At 34.2% G+C, this 21,756-nt stretch overlaps 2 protein-coding genes across 3 annotated transcripts in view; both read right to left on the minus strand.

Annotated features, from left to right (window-relative positions):
• Window positions 1-21,756, minus strand: part of LOC123686460 (rho GTPase-activating protein 7) — an 89,604-nt gene that overhangs the window by 31,033 nt on the left and 36,815 nt on the right. For both annotated transcript variants that reach the window (XM_045626613.1, XM_045626612.1), the window contains exon 3: window positions 4,588-4,650. The gene's annotated coding sequence lies outside the window, so the exon portion shown is untranslated. The remainder of the gene's footprint in view (window positions 1-4,587; window positions 4,651-21,756) is intronic.
• Window positions 16,643-17,653, minus strand: LOC123686465. Its single transcript, XM_045626622.1, has 2 exons — window positions 17,277-17,653; window positions 16,643-16,988 (listed from the first exon to the last, which is right to left on the minus strand). Exons 1-2 carry the CDS (start codon window positions 17,611-17,613, stop codon window positions 16,717-16,719), a joined length of 609 nt encoding a protein of 202 aa, XP_045482578.1. The 5' UTR covers window positions 17,614-17,653; the 3' UTR covers window positions 16,643-16,716.

Here is a 21,756-nt window from a genome sequence, read left to right on the forward strand (position 1 = left end):
CAACGTTTCGTGCTCTCTGGGCCACCCTCAACCTCATTTTTTTCAATACGGACCTGTATATTTTATGACACTTTTCGAAATAACTTTCAACGCTGAATTCAACGATATATCATAGAATGTCATTCAAAGTTGACTTTCAGGTGATTTTGACCCTTATCCAAATTTCTTTGGGTCGGATCTGTATTACATTTAGGTACCTTTAGTTTAATTAACAACATGCAATACATTTCGATGAGAAAATCATCCTACTCATCTTGAACTAAATGGAACATATCAGAATCAAATCAAGAAACAAGTAATAATTATTTACATATTTCAATTCATAATAATTAAACGAATTATCATTTAATGAAAGAAAAATCGAATGATTATTCGAAAGTAAATGAATATGGATGAAGTAAGTGTTCGAAATGTCCAACATTTTGTAAAATGCACTTAACGGTTCCGGAACCCACACTTCTTATACTTTTGCTTTATTTGTCTTCTTGAATACCTTCCAATACATTCTCAATCTCGCGAGAAATCACTATTGTTGGATTTGTCATTTGTTCCATTGAAACAAATTACAGAATCGAACTTTATTTTGATATCATTACGATATAAGTTTTGCAAGGCTTGGTATTCAAATTTATAATCATTGAATTCGCGTCTCTTGACTATTTTATTAACAGCAGTTTTTGATAAATTGCATTCACTACAGATCCGACCCAAAGAAAATTGGATAAGGGTCAAAATCACCTGAAAATCAACTTTGAATGACATCGTATGATATATCGTTGAATTCAGCGTTAAAAGTTATTTCGAAAAGTGTCATAAAATATGCAGATCCGTATTGAAAATAATGAGGTTGAGGGTGTCCCAGGGAGTACGAAACGTTGGATACAAAATCTGATTACGTCAAATTGAGGATAATTTACTGTCGAATAAAAAAGTCCTGAAATATTTTTTGATAATATTTGAAATAAAGTGGGAAAAAAGGAAAAATCAAAACGACAGAATTTACTTTTTCTATGATATCTCAATAACCGGCCCTGATAATCTCGATTTGTTTGAACTGCCTGACAATGCTTCTATGAATGTAACTTTTTCTCCATTTGACCGACCTTCTAATTCTTATGGTTTAAAAGTTACCAATACAATCCCATTGAAAAAGTGGCCACCCTGTATACCGTATCTGATGGAAACATACATTGCAGATTTTTTCAACGAAATAGAAATTATAGATTGCTTCCGACAATGTTGAACAGCAAGAGTTTTTTACAATTTAACGATTCAACTAGGAAGCTGAGAAAAGTAAAATCCACCATTTTTTTTTAATGAACTTCTCTTCAATTGATAGTTAGGTAGATCAAGAAATAACGCAAGTGTGAATTTTTCAACTTTGCCAATTATATGCTACCTACTATTGTTGGCAGGGTGAATGCCAAAATTGCTTGTTATCGCTACGAAACCTAAATCTGGAAGAAAAAAGAAAAAGCTGCAGCGCAATGAATGATTTTTCAAGCAGCAGCTGTTTGCAACATCTTTCACCATTCGTACGGCACAGTGGCGGCTCTAGAATTTTTATCATGGAAGGGCAGATGGTTTTTGCAGCTTTAAACTTCACCTTGATGTATAACATCAATTTTTCAAAGCGAACATTTGATTGTCATTTTAATTATTGATAATAGAAATCATTCTAGGAAACACTTTCAGCTTCTAAAGGGTGTTTTTTTAGAGCTATAGATCTTTAAATTGCAATAAAACAACGATGGATTATTCGATTAACATGAATTTCATTTATCCGCAAAATAATCTTGTGGCATTACATTTTAAATATGATTTCTGGCATATGACCGCCACGGCTGGCTCGGATGTAGTCCAATCTGAACGTCCAATTTTCAATGACTTTTTCCAACATTTGTGGCCGTATATCGGCAATAACACGGCGAATGTTGTCTTCCAAATGGTCAAGGGTTTGTGGCTTATTCGCATAGCCCCACAGAAAGTAGTCTAGCGGTGTAAAATCACAAGATCTTGGAGGCCAATTTACAGGTCCAAAACGTGAAATTAGGCTACACCAAACGTGTCTTTCAAAAAAATCGATTGTGGCACGAGCTGTGTGACATGTTGCGCCGTCTTGTTGGAAGCACAGCTCCTGGACATCATGGTTGTTCAATTCAGGAATGAAAAAGTTAGTAATCATGGCTCTTTACCGATCACCATTGACTGTAACGTTCTGGCCATCATCGTTTTTGAAGAAGTACGGACCAATGATTCCACCAGCCCATAAAGCACACCAAACAGTCAGTTTTTCTGGATGTAACCGTGTTTCGACATACACTTGAGGATTAGCTTCACTCCGAATGCTGCAGTTTCGTTTGTTGACGTAGCCATTCAACCAGAAGTGCGCTTCATCGCTAAACAAAATTCGCTTATGAAAATCGCGATACGTATTCCGCACAGAACCATTATTTTCGAAATAAAATTGCACTATTTGCAAGCGTTGTTCAGGCGTAAGTCTATTCGTGATCAATTGCCAAACCAAACTGAGAATAAATCACTTGACAGCTGTTAAATCGGTCGCCATCTTGAACAGTAATGCCAACTTAAAGTTATATACCTCGAAAAAAAACACCCATTATAAACTCGACATTCTTTCGGATATAATAGTACCTAATATTGAAAAAATACAGGGAATTTTGTACATTTTAATTGATCAATTCTTTTATGTAGATCACGAAAATGCTTGCAGTTCGGCGATTAGTCCATAATTTCACGAATTATAGGTAAAAATCCGAAATTTTTACCAAAAAAAATCGATAATTTCTCGGGGCTGCCATTTCTTCTGGAAATAAGCTACGCACTTGAAACCTCACTATGTTCTAGATCAGAACTCGATGTCTGAAAAACGTTTTTATTTGATGGGTCTGTGACAAATATTTTAGGAGATATAACGATTTTTGGATAGAAATTCAATTTTTAGTGTTTTTTCCCAAAATTCGAATTCAAATTTCCCCGAAACTGTGAGGTCCACGAAAAATCGGTTAGCGGTGTAAGAATTATTTTGTCGACAAGTTCTTTCATGGTAATTCGGTAACTTTTTTATTGAACACGGTGAACTTGGGTAGTTCAGAACAAATAAGTAGATATTGATTCTCACATAATAAAAAAATTGAGTTCAGTATGAAAAAAGTCCGAGAGAAGTAAGAAGTAGAATTTTTTACATTTCTATCTTTCCGAGACGAGCCGCTACTGGCACGGAATCACGATCACGTTCAGCTCAGAAGAGGTGGATGTGATGAAATGTGATAATGGGGTCCTTCAGCTGCCTATAAAATCAGGGGCGTAGATGTATCTAAAAGTGGAAATTGCCAGGTATTGGTTCAATACTTCAACACTTCATGTGCACCCTTCTAACATATCAATTTCAGTCACCGGGAGGCTGGATAACTTATCGAATGCAGGTTTCTGTATTGGAGTGGCACGTTTTCATATTGATGGCTTCACAAACAACTTGGGAATGGATTTGATGCTCAATTAATTGGTTAATCAATGTAGCGATAAAGCAAAATATTTGAAACAGACATTTTTCAGATAACAGCCGATTCAAAAGTCCCCGGTCTATCATAGTAAAACACTTTTTTTTTTGGCTAAATTATTATTCAACATAGTTGCCTTCGAGTTGCCTAGATACAGCGCTAATAGCGATCTTCCAACTTTTCGATACCATTTTTGTAGTACGATTTGTCTTTCGCCTCAAAATAGGCCGCCGTTTCGGCGATTACTTCTTCATTGGCGCTAAATTTCTTTCCAGCGAGCATTCTTTTGAGGTCTGAGAACAGGAAAAAGTCGCTGGGGACCAGATCTGGCGATTACGGTGGATGCAGAAGTAATTCGAAGCCCAATTCATCCAATTTTGCCATTGTTTTCATCGACTTGTGACACGGCGCATTTTCTCGATGAAACAGCACGTTTTTTTCTTCAAATGGGCCCGTTTTTAACATGCTCATCCTTTAAACGATCCAATAACGCTATATAATAATCGCTGTTGATGGTCAGGCCCTTTTGGAGGTAATCAATGAATATTATACCTGCCGCATCCCAGAATACGGATGCCATAACCTTGCCAGCTGACTGTTGATTTTGTTCGTCGGTGACAGCCTCTTTTGGGCGTCCACTGCGTTCGCCGTCTTTGGTGCTCGTTTCATCACGTTTAAACTTAGCATAACAATCAATGATGATTGATTCTCCTGGTGCTCCGGAAACTCTCCATCAAGCCAAGATTTTGCTTCAACTGTATTTTTTCCTTTGAAAAGCAATATTTTATCAGCACACGAAATTCTTTTTTTTTTCATCCAAAAAAACGAAAGTAGAGTTTTTGAGATGCTTTCAGTGAGCACTCTGGTTGGGACAAACTGTACAATGTTCTCACAATGCTTTATCAATACACGAAAGTCGTTTTCACCTATTATTCTAACAGCAACAAATGTATATTCACAATGAAAATTTTGAAACGCATTGTTGAAGTTTGGTACTAACGATTTAAAAAAGTTTTATAGCACAGGTGGTGGGTTATTATTGGTTATAGATGTAAATGTGACTTACCTATATTGGGAATAAATGCCAAAAGGTTCCACAAGAGTTCTGTCATTTCAGAATCAGTTGAAACTGAAAAAAAAAACAAAAAGTCAATAGGCTTTGCTAATAGGGAAAGTCAAATTGATTTAGTCATAATTTCAAAGTATATTTTGAGTAGGTAAACCAAGTATATAACTATATACCTAATTGGGAAGGATTATAACGAGGAATAATATTCCATTTTGAGCAAGCCAGGCAATAATCAGAATGAAGGGTAATATAGACCCCACGCGACAATCTTTTCTTAACTAACCATATTTCTTTTCAACAGAAGAAGGCAATCGACAGCTGGGGGTAGTACTTATATTGAACATCTGGGTCTTGAATAGAGGAAGCAGAGGGTTATAGAAAATAATATTGCCTCAGAATTCAGGTCAGGCAGTAATTGGAATCAGGGAAATGTGGAAAGTTATTTTGTGGGCTTGTTCGAATTTGTATTGTAATTTTTATACGAGAACTTCCTTGTAATGCCACCGAGTTTTTTGTTAAAGAACAATTGCATATACAGGGTGATTCACCGGGATGGCCTATTAGACGTTTATGGAAAACTAATCATAATTTTGAGCTGAAAATTTGATTATTGGGGTTTGAGACAATGATTTTCCTCCCTAAAATATTTCCAGATCTCTACAACTTCCGGTTATACTGGAAACAGACTGCTACTGCCTTAGGTCAAATGGCACACCTAGTATATTATTGCGTCATTAGATAGCTTTTTTGATGACAATTTCGGCTATATGCCATACCTTGGGTAAAAAATCAACGATTCATGAATTAATCAGATTTTTAGAAAAAAAGGTGACTAACATTTTTTGGAATAATTCTACAGAAAACTTTTTTTCCGAAAAAACCATTTTCATTTCCGATTTTGCAAATAAGTAGTATTATAAGACTGTTTGCGGTTTGGACCAAAAATGTACAGGATGTTTATAAGATGATAATGAACTTGAACAACTCAAATTCATCAAAACTCAAATTCATCAAAGCTCAAAAAGAACCCATATTTTTATTAATTCAGTCAATTATACGTACAAAAATAGAAGGGGTTTCTTAAGCAAATCCTATACCTAAAATAAATACTTTAAGAATTATGGAGGAAGAAACTTTAAATGAGGAAAAACCGCAATTTATATATGTGTGGAGTAGACTGTGACTTCCGGAAAACAAAAAAAAAACTAAAATTCGATATTTCCATAACTAAATTTGACATTTCAAGAATTGAAATAAATTATTCATAATTGAAAATTGTATTGGTTTATGAATTTCTCAACAGTCCCAACGAAAAATTAATTATTATTCATGAAATGTAACATTTAGTTATCCAAACATCGAATTTTAGTTTCTTTCTGTGTTGTCCGGAAGTCACAGACTACTCCATACAGTTAGAAATTGCGTTTTTCCTCATTTAAAGTTTTTCCTCGATAACTCTTTAAAGTATTCGTGTTAGGTATAGGGTTTGCTCAAGTAACCCCACTATTTTTGTACGTAGAATTGACTGAATTATAAAAAATATAGGTTCTAATTCTTGGATTTTGATTAATTTGAGTTGTCCAAGTTCATGGTCATCTTATAAACATCCTGTACATTTTTGGTCCAAACCGCAAACAGTCTTTTAATACTACGTATTTGCAGAATCAAAAAAGAAAACAATTTTTTCGAAAGAAGCTTTTTCCAGAAATACTGAAAAAAATTTGAGTTCTCGTCTCGGTTCTCGTCGCCAGCATTTTTTTTTATAAGAATCCCATCAACTCATGAACCGTTGAGTTTTTACCCAAGGTATGGTATATTGCCACAATTTTCGTCAAAAAAGCTATCTAATGATGCAATAACATACAGGGTGTGCCATTTGAAATAAGGGATTAGTAGTCTGTTTCCGGTATAACCGGAAGTTGTAGAGATCTGGATATATTTTAGGGATAAAGATCATTGTCTCAAACCCCAACATACAAATTTTCAGCTGAAGATTATGATTAGTTTTCCATAAACGTCTAATAGGTCATACCGGTGAATCACCCAGTATAATTAAGTCTAATGAATGCAATTTTTACTTTGCATTATAACCATTTTAAAATGTATCATTGCTATTGGAAGAACCCTTGATAACAAGTCATTTTAAACCAAAATTTATTGGTGTTAAAGTGAGACCTTTTGCGACCAATTTAAATGATATTAGGTGTCAGCTGTCTTTGGCCCGCATTCGTTGAGAAACTTCATGTTTATCAATAGCGAGTAGTGATTACTTAATAAAGCTAATCTCCATAATTTCAAATTCATTCTCCAGATGAAACCAAGCACCGGATGAGGAATAATCAACTTATAGGAGTAAAAGAAAGGCACATCAACCTACTCATGAGAAAAAAGCCCGTGGGATTTTCATTCATTCATGCAATATGGTGTTGCTTCAGACGAAATTCATTAACTCTTCCATTTCACGAAGGTGTGACCATCCAATATATTTGAATAAGTGGAATCATTACAAATTAAAATTAATGTTGCATATCTGCCGAAGAAAATAAATTCTAGAGGAAAACCCGTTATTATTGATCGGAAAACAGGCCCATATTCCACGACCTATTCAGAAAAATCGTAGGTAGGCCACACATAACAACACTTAGCTCATCACAATCGATGCAGGATACCATCATTTCATTTCAAAATTGAAGACATTTGGTCTTCAATTTTGAATTTTTAAACATAAAGAACAATCGCATTCGATTGGGTTCAAGCCAGGACCGGCGTTTGTGGTGAAACAGTCTCTATTTGAGGGGCGGCAATTCGGCCCAGTTTGCTGGCCGCATTTTATATTTTATCCTTAATTTTTACATAAGGTTGTTCCACTCCGCTCCAATAAAACTTCACTAAGCCGTCTGTATAATGAATAACACACGGCTGCCCAACCAATATAAACAGAATTCCCTCTTACCCTCATTGAAAGAAGGATCAAATCATTATGTATTTCAAAAAGACGAAAACAACACTTCCTTCGCTTTCGAATTATTTAGAAGCTGATGTTTACACATTCATCATATAAAAAACTCCTACAATTTTACATTCGAAACTAGTTACAGTGAAATGCCAAATGTTTTCAACACATGTTTATAGTTTCAATTAGTTTACGAAGCAAACTTTGCATGCCCTACCGCCCTTTGTAACAGGCCAATTGAAAAGTCCCCTGTCTACCATAGTAAAACACATTTTTTTGGCAGAATTCGATTTTATTAATTCAACATAGTTGCCTTCGAGGGCGATACAGCGATTATAGCGATCTTCCAACTTCTCGATAACATTTTTTACTTACTTATATGCATGTTTTCCAAAAAAAATTAATCCGAAATTGTTAAAAATGACATTGTGTTTTAAATATTATACAGGGTGTTTCATTGGCAAACGGAAATACTTCACAGGTGCATAGGTGGCACCAAGGCGGTTTTGGAGATACCCCATTTATTGGGTCTTACTGTCTTCGTAGCGGAGATATAGGGTGTTTTATGGATTTTGCCCGTTTCTTTCTGAGGCCATATCAAACGAACCACCCGGTATATTTTCTTCATATTTGGCAAATATGTTCCTAATTGAAAGCCCAAACGTATCATGCAAAAAATGCCTCAAAATTATCAAAAATATTGTATCCATAATTATTTCAACATTACTTTGTAATTCATTTCTACATTGGTTTTCCTTCTTATAGCTATAGGATACATTATTTGAACATTTCCTTGAAAATGAAAAGAAAATCAAGTGTTCATCGAGATCTTATGATTGGTAAAGTTCATTGGCCGATCTCATAAGCACAAAGCTATCGATATTTTCTGTTTCTCGTAGCATTCATTTAGAGCCCACAATGCTTCTCTCATTCTGCCCAATAATATAAACAAAACCGTCTGTTAGATTGTCCAATTATGTCCCACGCTTATAATACACTATCGTGTTTACTAGCAAGGAAGAAATTACGAAGCGTATCAACAAGTGTTTGTGGCAATTGAATTATTCGCTATTTTTCAAAATGAAATCATGCATTTTATTAGCGTGATACGATTCGAGAATATTTCGGAAGAAAACGTCAAGATAAATCAATTTTCAACGCATTCAATCCGCTATATTATTAGATTTTATTACTTTCGTATCACGAATACGCAACAAATATTATTCAGAATTGAGGAAAAAGTACGATATATGGCAATAATGATCATTATCAGCAGAAAAACACTGCAAATTCCAAACAATAGTTTTTATTATTTCCTCAATTCCACGAAATATCTCAGTCGAGAGAAAATCCAATTATAAATTTTATTTGCGATAATGATAATCTACAACCATTTCGCTCAAATGTCTGTAATTCTCGAATTTTTTTGCGCCGTGAATTATTTATATTTTTAGGTTCATTTGAGTATTTGTATTCTTACCATTCATCATGGCACATTTCAAATTGTAGCGGTGTTTCAACAGTTCCGTGTAGATTGTTTCACTGAAAATTTTGCAAATCTGTTTTTTTCACATAACTACTTAACCAAAAATGATCTTCATCGCTGAATACAGTTTTTCGTAAGTAATTGCACAAGTGCATCAAAATTACCGATAATTTTGCATGACAGCGTGTTGTCATAAAAACTGCATGAGTTCATTTTCATTTTTGGAGAAAGAGCCCGACACCGAAGGTGGAGGGCTCTGTTAAAATGACCGAATGCAGATTTTCAAAGAAAACACGCTGGAATGCGAAATTATCCGGTCATTTTGATGCACGAGTGTAATTCGTTAATATTTCCCGAATAAACAGTACATCACTTGTCAAACTGATATAGAATGGAATTGCCATAGATTCGAACAGTGTAAGATGCATAGAAACTATGCATCTATGAACAGAACAATTATCGCAGTGCTGTTTCGCTTCCTACAATGCAATTATCGCTGTAATTTTCAATAATTGTTCTCCATATACATAGAATTTTTGACAGGAGGGAAATATTCGCTGTAATTTTCGATAATTGTTTTCCATATACATAGAATTTTTGACAGGAGGGAAATATTCGCTGTAATTTTCGACAATTGTTCTCCATATACATAGAATTTTTGACAGGAGGGAAATATTCGATGAAATTGCTCATTTTCAAGTAGTTCAAGAGCAAAATTAGAAGATAAACTACGTTTATGATGGTCTACTGGCTTGAATTCTTGAACCAGTTGAATTTTGTAAGGGTTTGAAGCCCAATTCTTTCTTAAAACTCTCCATGTTTTTGTTTGAGAAAGATAAATTTATATTTTCCTTTACATTTACATCCACCAAATTAATATTCTCTAGTGTGCTTGCATTTTTTTTCGTACTGGTACTTTTGTATCGTGTAAAGAAAATTCAGTTTTAAATTTGTCAAGAAAAATGTATTGCCATTATTACCATTTTGAATTGAATTCCTTCCTTTTGAATTCCTATCGGAAAACCTTGTATAATAAAATACAAATTTACAATACTGGATAAATTCAATAATTAGTCATGGAATTATTGGTGAAATGAAACAATTATACGAATACGAATTCTAACAAGCGCTCAAAAGCTCCTGAATTGACGTCGGTGCATTTCTCATTTTTTCGATTTCATATTCTATCAAACCAAAAGCGAGAAAAAAGTTGCACCATTGACCACAACATCGACCAAAGTACCTCGGCTCCAATTCAATTGTTTTCTCTATTTCTAATGGCATTATTATGTCTCTCGTTTTTATTCAATCGAGTGTATTGACCGGACTAGAGCTTTCGATGCACATGCCGCAAGCGAGTGTGAAATTCATTAATCTTTTCAATCGACCGGATTTCAATGTTTTTTGAAACAAAGCATCATTTAAACCCAATTCCGACATTGCTTATTATTACAAACTGGGTTACACACAATTAGTGTTACTACGGGAAAAACATTATTTCACGTTTAGTCATGTAACAATTGGAACGACTTTATTTATAATTAAATTGTAGTGAAATCAGTGAGACGAAATACAAAGCATAACCTAACTTAACCTTATCTTCACTTGTGAACTATATAAAGCAGTTTCTTCGACCAAAATATAATTATAGACATTCACACGGCATACTGAATCTAATTTTTCAAAAATCAAAGCGTCTTTTTACCATGAAAATTGAAAATACCGTCCTTTTTTTATATCTTTTTTCATCAAGGCTTTTCTTCGACTCTATCTACAAATAATAGGAAAAATCAGCAAGTTCTCTGAAATATGTTCTTTGCTTTAGTGGATTACTAGTACGCGCCGTAGATCTACCTTGTAGGTAGATCCGCTTTGCACGTAGATACACCTTGTAGGTAGATCTACATAGATCCTCTTTGTCCATAGATCCACATTTTCCACAGATCTGCATTGGCCAAAAATCTATATAAAATTCATTCAAATACTGCATATCTTCTGTATTATCGATATCGATCTAATATACAGCGAGATACTAAGGTTTCAGTATTTTCATAAATACGCGTTAGCAACGCACAGTATGTATGTAATTTGAGGAATAATTTTGATCAATTCGACATGAAACACCCTGTATATGATCGTCAGTCACTTAGTATATACCTTCAAGAATTATGCTATGGAATCATAACCTGTAGCTATAATTTCAACTATAAATCTATTGTACACCCTGTATGAGATGAGAATGTGGGAACCCCTATTATTTTCAAATCAGTTCATTAATTTTATTATACCGATTTTCATATTTCAAATAGGTCTATTCATCAAGAAACCTCCAATAGGCACTGTAACTTCAGAAACACTGTATAATCGTTATTCTGATACGTACTTTGAAAACTACGCAAAAACATAAATATATAATATGTATATTACGGAATCATTAACACAGTAGACCAATCCAAAATCGTACATTGAAGCACTAAATCTTCATTTATATTGCAAGGCAACACGAGAATCCAAGTGGGCAACTCCCACACTAGGACATCAAGTTCTCTAGATTAGATGGTGTTACATCTGCTGATGACGTTCTCTTCTTCCAAATTTCCCCAAGGAAATAACCATGAATAGGTGAGTATTTCCGCTATTTTGTCCGATCTATACGAGTCGGCGCTCGAAAAGTGCATTTCACGAATCCGATTTTATACGGAAATGTAGGTTAACATTTCATCGATAAAGTCAATCCGACGAATTTTGCAATATTTGTACATATGTTGTGTAAATATTATGTCATAGCATTCATTACTACGTTTTAGCAGTAGCGATATAATGGACCACGTGACTGTGTAGTACTAATTCAATTTCTTGCAGAATTTTTTTTTTTCGGCAACAACCTTGTATGGTTTTATAATTATTGTGTTACATCATTTACATGTGTGTTGAATATCAAGTATGTGCTGATCTCTGGTGATCTCAGATGATGGAATTTCTGGGATGGTACTGCAATTCGAGCTATTTTGGTTTATTGCTTTTGATGATATGATATGCCGATCTCATTCGAATCTAGAGGGCGAAATCTTTTCTGGAACAGTTAGTCAAACGGGTTTGATTTTACTCAAAAACTTGACTCGACTTGAAAATCAAACATTTTATATAAAAAAAGTTTGACTGGATTTCTGTACTTGATTTGATTGAGGCCCACAACAAATTGTATGAGGAAGCAAAACTTTCTGGATCAAGTAGTATTTGTGGTAGTAACAACATAAAACGTTAGATCCAAAATTGTCAAAATAGTTTCTGGACGGCAGCTCCTTTATTGTTAAAGTTAAAAATAGGTGGTTTCTTTTATTGTACTTGTAATTTTTATTAGCAAAGAACTCACAGCGTTCACTCAATTTGTAAGAAGTTCTGAACTAAGAACTTTACTTTTCACGAAGAATTTTGAGGTGAAGGATTGGAGTTGATTGAAATGAAGTTTGAAATAAGATATTATCTTTTTTATGTTATGTTTTAACTTAATGTAGGTATTTTTTGTACCTACCTACTATATTTAACATAAATTTTTCACCCACTCAAGGAATATATACCAAATAAATTATTTTTCAAACTAGTTTAACAAACATGTTTGAATTTTCAAACCTGTAACCATTCCCTAGTTCGATTTGACTCGAATTATTTTTCAGAATATTCAAGTCAAACTTGTGCAACTCTAGGAACAGATGTTTTGTGGACAACGGGTAGTTTGAAAAAAGGTAAAGAGAAACTTTGATCTAGTACTGACCTTTTCTTTTTCTTCTAATGATTTCGAAAACAAATCGAACAATTCTCTAGAAAATTGAATCATCACAAAAGTGGAGTATCCTTCATAGAGTTTTCTCAGATGGAGTATATTGAAATTCTTATAATAACGTATGATCAAATTATAACTTATGGCTGTTTACATTACCATATGAATGAAAAATTATTGCCTGAGTGACCTTAAACCAGTAATAACGTCTTTGTTGTATTGTATCGTGATGAACATCTACCTTTGTTGTAGATTTTTCAGACGTTCAGTCTTACGATCCAAAGCTTTTGCCCTATAATAAAACTGGACCGACCTTACAACTAGGATTACTGGAAATTTATAGCGTGGTTCTATTAAGAAATTGTGTCATGTTTTTGAACGCTCGTCCGTGAATAAAGCGCTGTATCCATTCACGGGAAAAGTCTGCAATCTAGAAATTTGATCGAGATGAAATTTCGTACACAGAAAAAAAATATCAATTTCAACCATCATGAGAAGAATATTAGAAAATAAACACTCAATATTTTCATGATTATACACTGTGTTCGTAAAGTATGGAACAAATTCATTTTTAGCTAAACATTTTGAAATAATCCTGAAACACGCCGATTTTTTATTTCAATTTACCATATTTTAAAATAATAATCTAAAACACAGGGTGAATTACTTTCGAGTAATGAAGTCACCGTCATTTTTTTCAAATGGAACACCCCCATTCTGTCAAGCTGAGCTGATTCCAAAAATGTATCACATGTTGATTCCAATTGGTACAGGTGGACAAAAATACAATAGTTTTGTGTGTGCTCATGAAGTAACGCGTAACATTCTTCATTAGTTAAATATTATCAAAAATACTTATTGTCTAGCGGCAATTGGTTTGAATGTAACACCCTGTAGTTTGTTACATTTTTAGATTAATAAAAATGAGCTGTTTCCAAACATGTTTGGTACTTGTGGTCTAGCAGACAGAATATGAAAGGTCCAACTTTTACTTTTATAGTAAATTTAGGTAGGTAAGATCATAGTATATACACTGTGTCCGTAAAGTATGGAACAAATTCATTTTTAGCTAAACAGACCATTTTAAGAAATAATCCTGAAACACGTCGATTTTATTTCAATTTACCGTATTTTAAAATAATAATCTAATATACAGGGTAAATTACTTTCGAGTAATGACGTCACCGCCTTTTTTTTAAATGGAACACCCCCATTTTGTCTCAATTTTCAGATTACTCTAGCTGAGCAGATTCCAAAAATGTATCACATGTTGATTCCAATTGGTACAGGGTGGACCAAAATAAAATAGTTTTGTGTGTGCTCATAAAGTAACGCGTAACATTCTTTATTAGTTAAATTAACAATATTATCAAAAAAACTTATTGTCTAGCGGCAATTGGTTTGAATGTAACACCCTGTAGTTTGTTACATTTTTAGATTAATAAAAATGAGCTGTTTCCGAACATGTTTGGTACTTGTGGTCTAGCAGACAGAATATAAAAGAAATTATTTCTTATCAATTTAAAAAACATAGTCGTCTAGTTTTTTGTGAAACGTCATTATTTGTTTAGTAATTTATTGATGTTCAATGACAGTTTAGTACTACAATATTTTTGGTATTCGTGGATGTTTCAGTTATTGCTTAGATTTAATTTATTATTTTGTCCACCCTGTACCAATTGCAATCAAGATGTGATACATTTTTGAAATCAGCTCAACTGGAGTAATCGAAAAATTGAGACAAAATAGGGGTGTTCCATAAAAAAAAATACGGTGACGTCATTATTCGAAAGTAATTCACCCTGTATATTAGATTATTATTTTAAAATACGCTAAATTAAAATAAAAAATCGACGTGTTTCAGGATTATTCCTCGAAATGGTCTGTCTAGCTCAAAATGAATTTGTTCCATACTTTATGGATACAGTGTAGATCCTATCATCTTGAAATTTTACTCACCCTTTATGGCATCATCAGTTCAAGAATTTTAACGAAAAGTTTTGGATTCACATCTTCAAAAAATACAATTGGTTCGAGAACTGAAGCCATCAGACCACCATAAACGTTGTTTTATTTTCTGATTTTGCTCTTGACAACTCGAAAATGATGAACAATTTCATCGAGAAATTGTATTCAGTGATGAAGCTCATTTTTGGTTGAATGGTAATGTTAAAAAACAGAATTGCAAAATTTTTGAGTAACTAAAATCTACACGAAACTGTTGAAGCACCACAACATCTAGATGAAGTCACTGTGTGGTGTTCAATATATTCTGGCGAAGTCCATATTCCTTTGAATTAAATGATCAAAGAGATATGGTCAATGGAAAAGATACAGAAAAATGAAGAATGATTTTGTTTTCCTGCTGTCGCTGAGAAAAATCTGGAAGTTATGTGGTTTCAGCAAGACGGTGCCACCTGCCTCAGCTACCTTGTTAATTGATTCATTAAAAATAAAATTCAACATCTTGAGATTTTTTTTTGGGGAAATTATAAGTCACAAGTTTTTGCTGGCAATCTAACAACAGAGTAATTCAAAATAAAATACTTGAGATATTAGTTAATCCCTAACGTTAAATTAAAATAGTTGGAAACTATCATTCTGAATAAATAGTTTATACGACTGTCGTCAGAATTGATATATCCTGTAATCTGCAAGTCAATGGGTATATACCAGACATTTGAGCTAATCAACAATTCTATTCTAACAGTCCCTGCGTTCAGTAAACACAATCATATAATGCTTATGATGGCTCAATCGTGATTGGGAGTGGTCTTTTCCTCAGTGGAAGGACAAAGGAAAACATAACCCTGAATTAAATTTCTTCAACAATTATTTCAATCTACACTTAAATGACTTTTCTCATGTATATTGTGACACATAGATTGATTTTTAAGGAAACCCGTAATGTATCAATATGAGTTCTGGTAACATGAGTCGACACTTTATAAACTACCTCGAATTTATCTTGTGTAACGTCCTACACCATTTTCATCAGACGTCATTATTCAGAGAGTCTTTTTCTTCGAAACCATCTATATTACTCACATGAAAATTAATCGTAGGAAGGAAAGTCTCTTCATTCTTATGGCCAACGATTCGATATACACTTCGCCAATAAAATAAAGCACCACTAAAAATTAGGCAGAATTTTAAAATACAATTCCTTCAAAACTATTGCCCCATCATTTTTTTTTTAATGACAGGTTATTTTCTCCTGAAAATATTATACTTAGCTCGTTTTTTTATTCGTTTTTTATTTCTACGCATTTCGAAAACTCATACAAAAATATTTTTCACAATTCACGTTCACAAACAAACCATAATATATACGTTTCCATTTCCTTGTAAAACTGCAATATCTGTCAGGGTCAATAATGACTTATCCAAGTAAATATATGGTGATATATCTATAAACGACTTTCGTTTCCCATATATGTGATGGTCCTGATGAGGAACAGCAATTTTCTTCGGTGATTAGTGCACATAACACGAAATTAGCATTTTAGGAAATCACATAAAGACAATTATACTACATCGAAAGCTACTTCGATCTAGGATAATGTTCGATTATGTTATTGTTCGAAAGGAGTGCCATACCTATGTGCAGTTAGTTTGTATATAACGAATAACGCTTCATAGCAATCATTCTTCGAACACGATAACTTTAACCCTCTTACATGTACTGTAAAGTGGTGCAAGCGCGTGAAAAAAAACATGCAAGTTTTATTTTATATCAAACCAGGATTTTCGGAGATGAGAGCGATGTCGTATTCAAAAATTCGAAGCTATGTGGGGAATACTCGAATTAGATATTTAAAAAAGAAACATTTGGTTAATGCAATCAATACGATGTATTTATTTAAATAAAATAATATGTTTCATACATGAGGACAAATAGAGTAAAATTCATATGGCAAACTTCATAGCCTCATTATTGCACAAGTCATCATCACAATCTTCGCATGTTTCCAACGACATTCTATATTTTTCCTTCAAGTTTTGGCAATAATTGCTCTTACCACATCTTCTTTCATATATATCCTTTTTAGCGGTATTAACATATGAATATACACAAGTTTCCCCGGACCCACAATCTTCAGTATCCATTACTCTTAGGCCTTTTCGACACTCACTTTCGATAGTTTCGCTGTAACATTTCTTACATGCTTTGTGGGAAGCTGTAAAAAAAATGTGTGTAGGGTATACTCGAATGAGATATTTGAAAAAGAAAACATTACGTTGCTTCTGAACAACCTTTTGTATTGTATCTCTCACTTGTGCAAGATTTTATATTCGCACTAAGTGATGTCTCATTGGACATTGGCTCTTGCTTATTACTGAAGTGTGAAGCACTTCAATTTTTTTAAGATGAAACGGTCAAAGAAGTTTGTTTTCAATAAAAATGGAGACATTGAGATGAAAAGTCAGATAAATAACTTATGAGGCTGAAATAATGTTTTACTTACGATCTTTACCACCAAGGCGTACGTCGTTACATTTTGGGCCTTGACAAACTTTGCAGAATTTGAGGGCTGTATCATGGTTATCAATTTGTTGTTCGCACCAGTCACTTGGAGCACAACCTCTACGGTATAATGGTTTTTGTCCCTTATTCAGTATGTATTCCGCATAACAGTGATCTTCCCCTGCTACTGTACATGTTGTAGTCTTCTCTTCTGACCCTTTGCGACAATCAGAGTCATAATCTTGACTATTACAGTGGCGACATTCCAAGGAATTGACAGAAAAATATAGCTGATGTAGAGAAGCTACCAGCAAGATGAATTTCGCGAAGCACTTCATTGTTTGATATAATTAGCTCTTGTGAACTGTCATGGGGTTTGCGGCGAACCAATATTTAACCGATTTCGATAATTGATTCGATAACATTCAAATTGGGCTCATTATTAGATAAATTCTAAGGTTTTTTTCAGTAGAAGTGCTGCTCGTTATCTATTGCTTTTAATTTTTCTGAAAATAAACTTTTAAGTGAAATGTTGATAAGTACTAACTATAAGTAGGTATCTGGGATTCAGGGTTGAAAAATATAGCTGATACGAAGGAGCTACTAACAAATTAATCCCGCGAAGAGCTTCATTGTTTGAAATAACTAGCTCTTGTGAACTGTCATGTGATTTGGTACGAATCAATATTTATAATTTCGATTTATTTTATTTATTCTTCTAATAACGCAGTGAGTATTTAGTTCGGCCTTCAATCTCCGAATTATACAATGAATTTTTCATTTTTGATTTTTGTTACACAACTGACAATCTAGAGCCAACAAATCCACCTCCCCATAGAGAAAATTCATTCGATATTAAGCCCCACCAAAACAAAATATGGCTGCGCCATTGATAACAAATTTTTCTAGATATTTGGAAGCCGGAATTAGTATTCTGGGATGCGCAAGGTAGAATATTCGTTGATTACCTCCAAAAGGGCCAAACCATCAACAGCGATTATTATATATCGTTATTGGATCATTTAAAGGATGAAATCGTTAAAAAACGGCCCTTTTTGAAGAAAAATAGGTGCTGTTTCATCAAGACAATGCGCCGTATCACAAATCAAAGAAAACAATGGCAAAATTGCATGAATTGGGTTTCGAATTGCTTCTGCATCCACCGTATTCGCCAGATCTGGCTCCCAGCGATTTTTTTCTGTTCTCAGACCTCGAAAGAATGATCGCTGGAAAGAAATTTAGCGTCAAAGAAGAAGTAATCGCCGAAATTGAGGCCTATTTTGAAGCGAAAAACAAATCGTACTACAAAAATGGTATCGAAAAGTTGGAAGATCGATATAATCGCTGTATCGCCCTCGAAGACAACAATGTTGAATAATAAAATTAAATTTTGCCAAACAAAATGTTTTTTACTATGGCACTCTGGGGACTTTTGAATTGGCCTGTTATATTCCTTGTAATAGCAAATATTCATATCAGCGAAAAGGTTTTAATCAAACCTTCAACCGATTAACAAACTCACTGAATACCCCCAACCAGCGAGTCATGATAATAAAATAAATAAGTAATTAGACATGATAATTAATGACTTCAGGTAGATAAGGACGGTTGTATAATACGTAATAAATTAAAACTCGATGTGGTATAAATGGGACGAGAAGCTCTTAACTAAACTACAGGGGACCATTTGGTCTTTCTGCTTTTTTTACCGAAGAATTAACAACATAATCAGACTTGTATATCTCTTCAATAGAGATTCTCGGAAGTATCTGTAATGAGTTGGGACAAGTCATTTCAGATGTACTGATCAACAGTGATAACACGCCCAGGGATTCTAAATATCTTTGTTTTATTCTGGTGGTAGGATATACAGTTTGTCCGAAATTGAATAGCTGTAGAGGGGGAGCTTAATCCAGTGGACATCATGAACCTAATCTTTTGAATACTGCTCTGTTGTTTTCATGACAAAATCTGGGTTCGTTTAGGTTTTTGATAATACTTCAAGGCTTTCGATACACTTATTTCAATTGATACTTTTTGGCTGGTGCGGCATCTAAAAATCCCTTTGAGCTTGAAAAAAATTGGCACAAGATCCTTGCGTAAAATTATGAGTTGTACAAGTTTGACTTGAATGTTTGATATTGACTTGAAATTAAGTTCTCTCTGGTACGCACTTTTAATTGTCTTAATGATACTTTGAATCGATTAATAACTGCACGAATTGCTTGCCTACTAGGCCGATTATATCGACCGTAAAATGGACGAATTGCTGCATGAACTTTGGAAATAGATTTATTTTTTTCAAAGTAAAATTTCACAAGTTAGAAGCGTAGTTCTGTCGCTAAACGATTCATGCTGAATTGCCAAACCTTACTGAACAGAAATGTCAGCTTAGTTTGACATTATCAACTGTCAAACCATAAACAACAACCTTCCAAATATCTCATGCAGCTAGGAAAACACTTACTTTATCACTTTGGAATTGTTAGAAAATTTTTGACTCCGCCTTTGAAATTTTCAATTTACATTTTGGAATGTAAGTAATCTACAAATCGAAAAAAAATCAAGAGTGTAATGCTTTCGCTGTCGCTTTTTATGGAAGAATCTTTGTGTCTGAAATATCAGATGGAAAGAATTAATAAATTATTGTGTACAAATGAAAATAATCCTTCTTCGGAACTAGAACTGAAATGTTAATTTTAATTAATCATTAATAATGTCCGCATAATTGTCGACTGACTATTACTTCAACTTCAAGGTTTCGAATGCACGAAGACCCAACAAATATAAAACCGAGTGAAATAAACCGAATCGCAGTGACATCATACTTCGAAATGATGGAGCCACAACTTGAAGAGGCAGACAAGCGATATTTGAATTCAAAAGATGTGTGTTTAAGGAAATATGTAATAAATGATTTGTTGAACTCGCATCGGTAATTTTTTTGACCAGCATACGATTGGTTCGTGATAATTTTGGCTTAGCCACAGGCGTTCAATGATTCTCGGAGTCGAAATGATAGATAATTACAAGCAATCTTTCACCTTGAATTAATTTCCTTGAATCGAAATTGAATGATAGCTATTCTATTTCTACTTTTTATCGTACATAAACAATTTTTTCAGTTCGTTCAGGTTTTATATTTTGGCATTTTCAGCTCAATAAGGGATCCATGGTATTCTAGCAACAAATGTCCTTATTTCAGCTTGATATTAGGCCAATTGAAAAGTTCCCGATCAGATGCACACATGACGGTGCTAGTATCGAATCCATATGGTTTTTAGTTAGTACCAACCTTCAAACGATACGGGTCAAAATTTGACAGCAGCCCGACCATTAGTTTGTGAGATATTGCATTGTGAGTGTAGCTACTTTTGTTATTTGAAAAAAGCTGGAAAAAAAAGATTTTCGTGTGCTGATAATATTTTGCTTTTCGAAGGAAAACAATATAGTTGAAGCAAAATCTTGGCTTGATGAAGAGTTTCCGGGGTCTGCACCAGGAAAATAAAAAAAAAAGTTCACAAAATAATTTGGATGACCGAGAAGTGAAGTTGATCGAGTTAGCAGACATTGTGAAGATATCATCTGAACGTGTACATTATATCATTCACGAATATTTGCACATGAGAAGGCTGTGTGCAAAATGGGTGCCGCGCGAGCTCACAATCGATCAAAAGCAACAACGTGTTAATGATTCTGAGCAGTGTTTGAAGCTTTTTAAGTGCAATAAACCTGAATTTTTGCGTCGATATGTGACAATGGATGAAACATGGCTCCATCATTTTACTCCGGAGTCCAATCGACAGTCAGCTGAGTGCACTGCATACGATGAACCAAAACCAAACCGAGGAAAAACACACGTCAGCTGGCAAGGTTATGACATTAGTATTCTGGGATGCGCAAGTTATGACATTCCTTATGATTACCTCCAAAAGTGCCAGATCATCCACAGCGATTATTATATAGCGTTATTGGATCGTTTAAAGGAAGAAATCGTTAAAAAACGGCCCCATTTGAAAAAAAGTACTGTTTCATCAAGACAATGCGCCGTGTCACAAACCAATGAAAACAATTGCATGAATTGGGCTTCGAATTGCTTCTGCATCCACCGTATTCGCCAGATCTAGCCCCTAGCGACTTTTTCTCGTTCTCAGACCTCAAAAGAATGCTCGCTGGAAAGAAATTTAGCGCCGATGAAGAAGTAATCGCCGAAACTGAGGCCTATTTTGAAGCGAAAGACTAATCGTACTACAAAAATGGTATCGAAAAGTTGGAAGATCGCCATAATCGCTGTATCGCCCTCGAAGGCAACTATGTTGAATAATAAAATCGAATTTTGCCAATCAAAATGTGTTTTACTATGGTAGACCGGGGACTTTTCAATTGGCCTGTTATTATCTGCATCATGTTAATTACAGTTTGAAACAAAGGTTTATCAGCACAACGAATGAAAAAATGAAATGACGTGCGCATGTTTTGCA

The sequence above is a fragment of the Harmonia axyridis genome, chromosome X, assembly GCF_914767665.1.
Source record: "Harmonia axyridis chromosome X, icHarAxyr1.1, whole genome shotgun sequence".
Lineage (NCBI taxonomy): Eukaryota > Metazoa > Arthropoda > Insecta > Coleoptera > Coccinellidae > Harmonia > Harmonia axyridis.

Coding starts and splice junctions, on each gene's coding strand:
- LOC123686465 (XM_045626622.1), bottom strand. CDS start 17,613: ATGAAGTGCTTCGCGAAATTCATCTTGCTGGTAGCTTCTCTACATCAG. Junction 16,989..17,276: donor ACGCCTTGGTGGTAAAGATC/GTAAGTAAAACA, acceptor TTTTTTTTACAG/CTTCCCACAAAGCATGTAAG.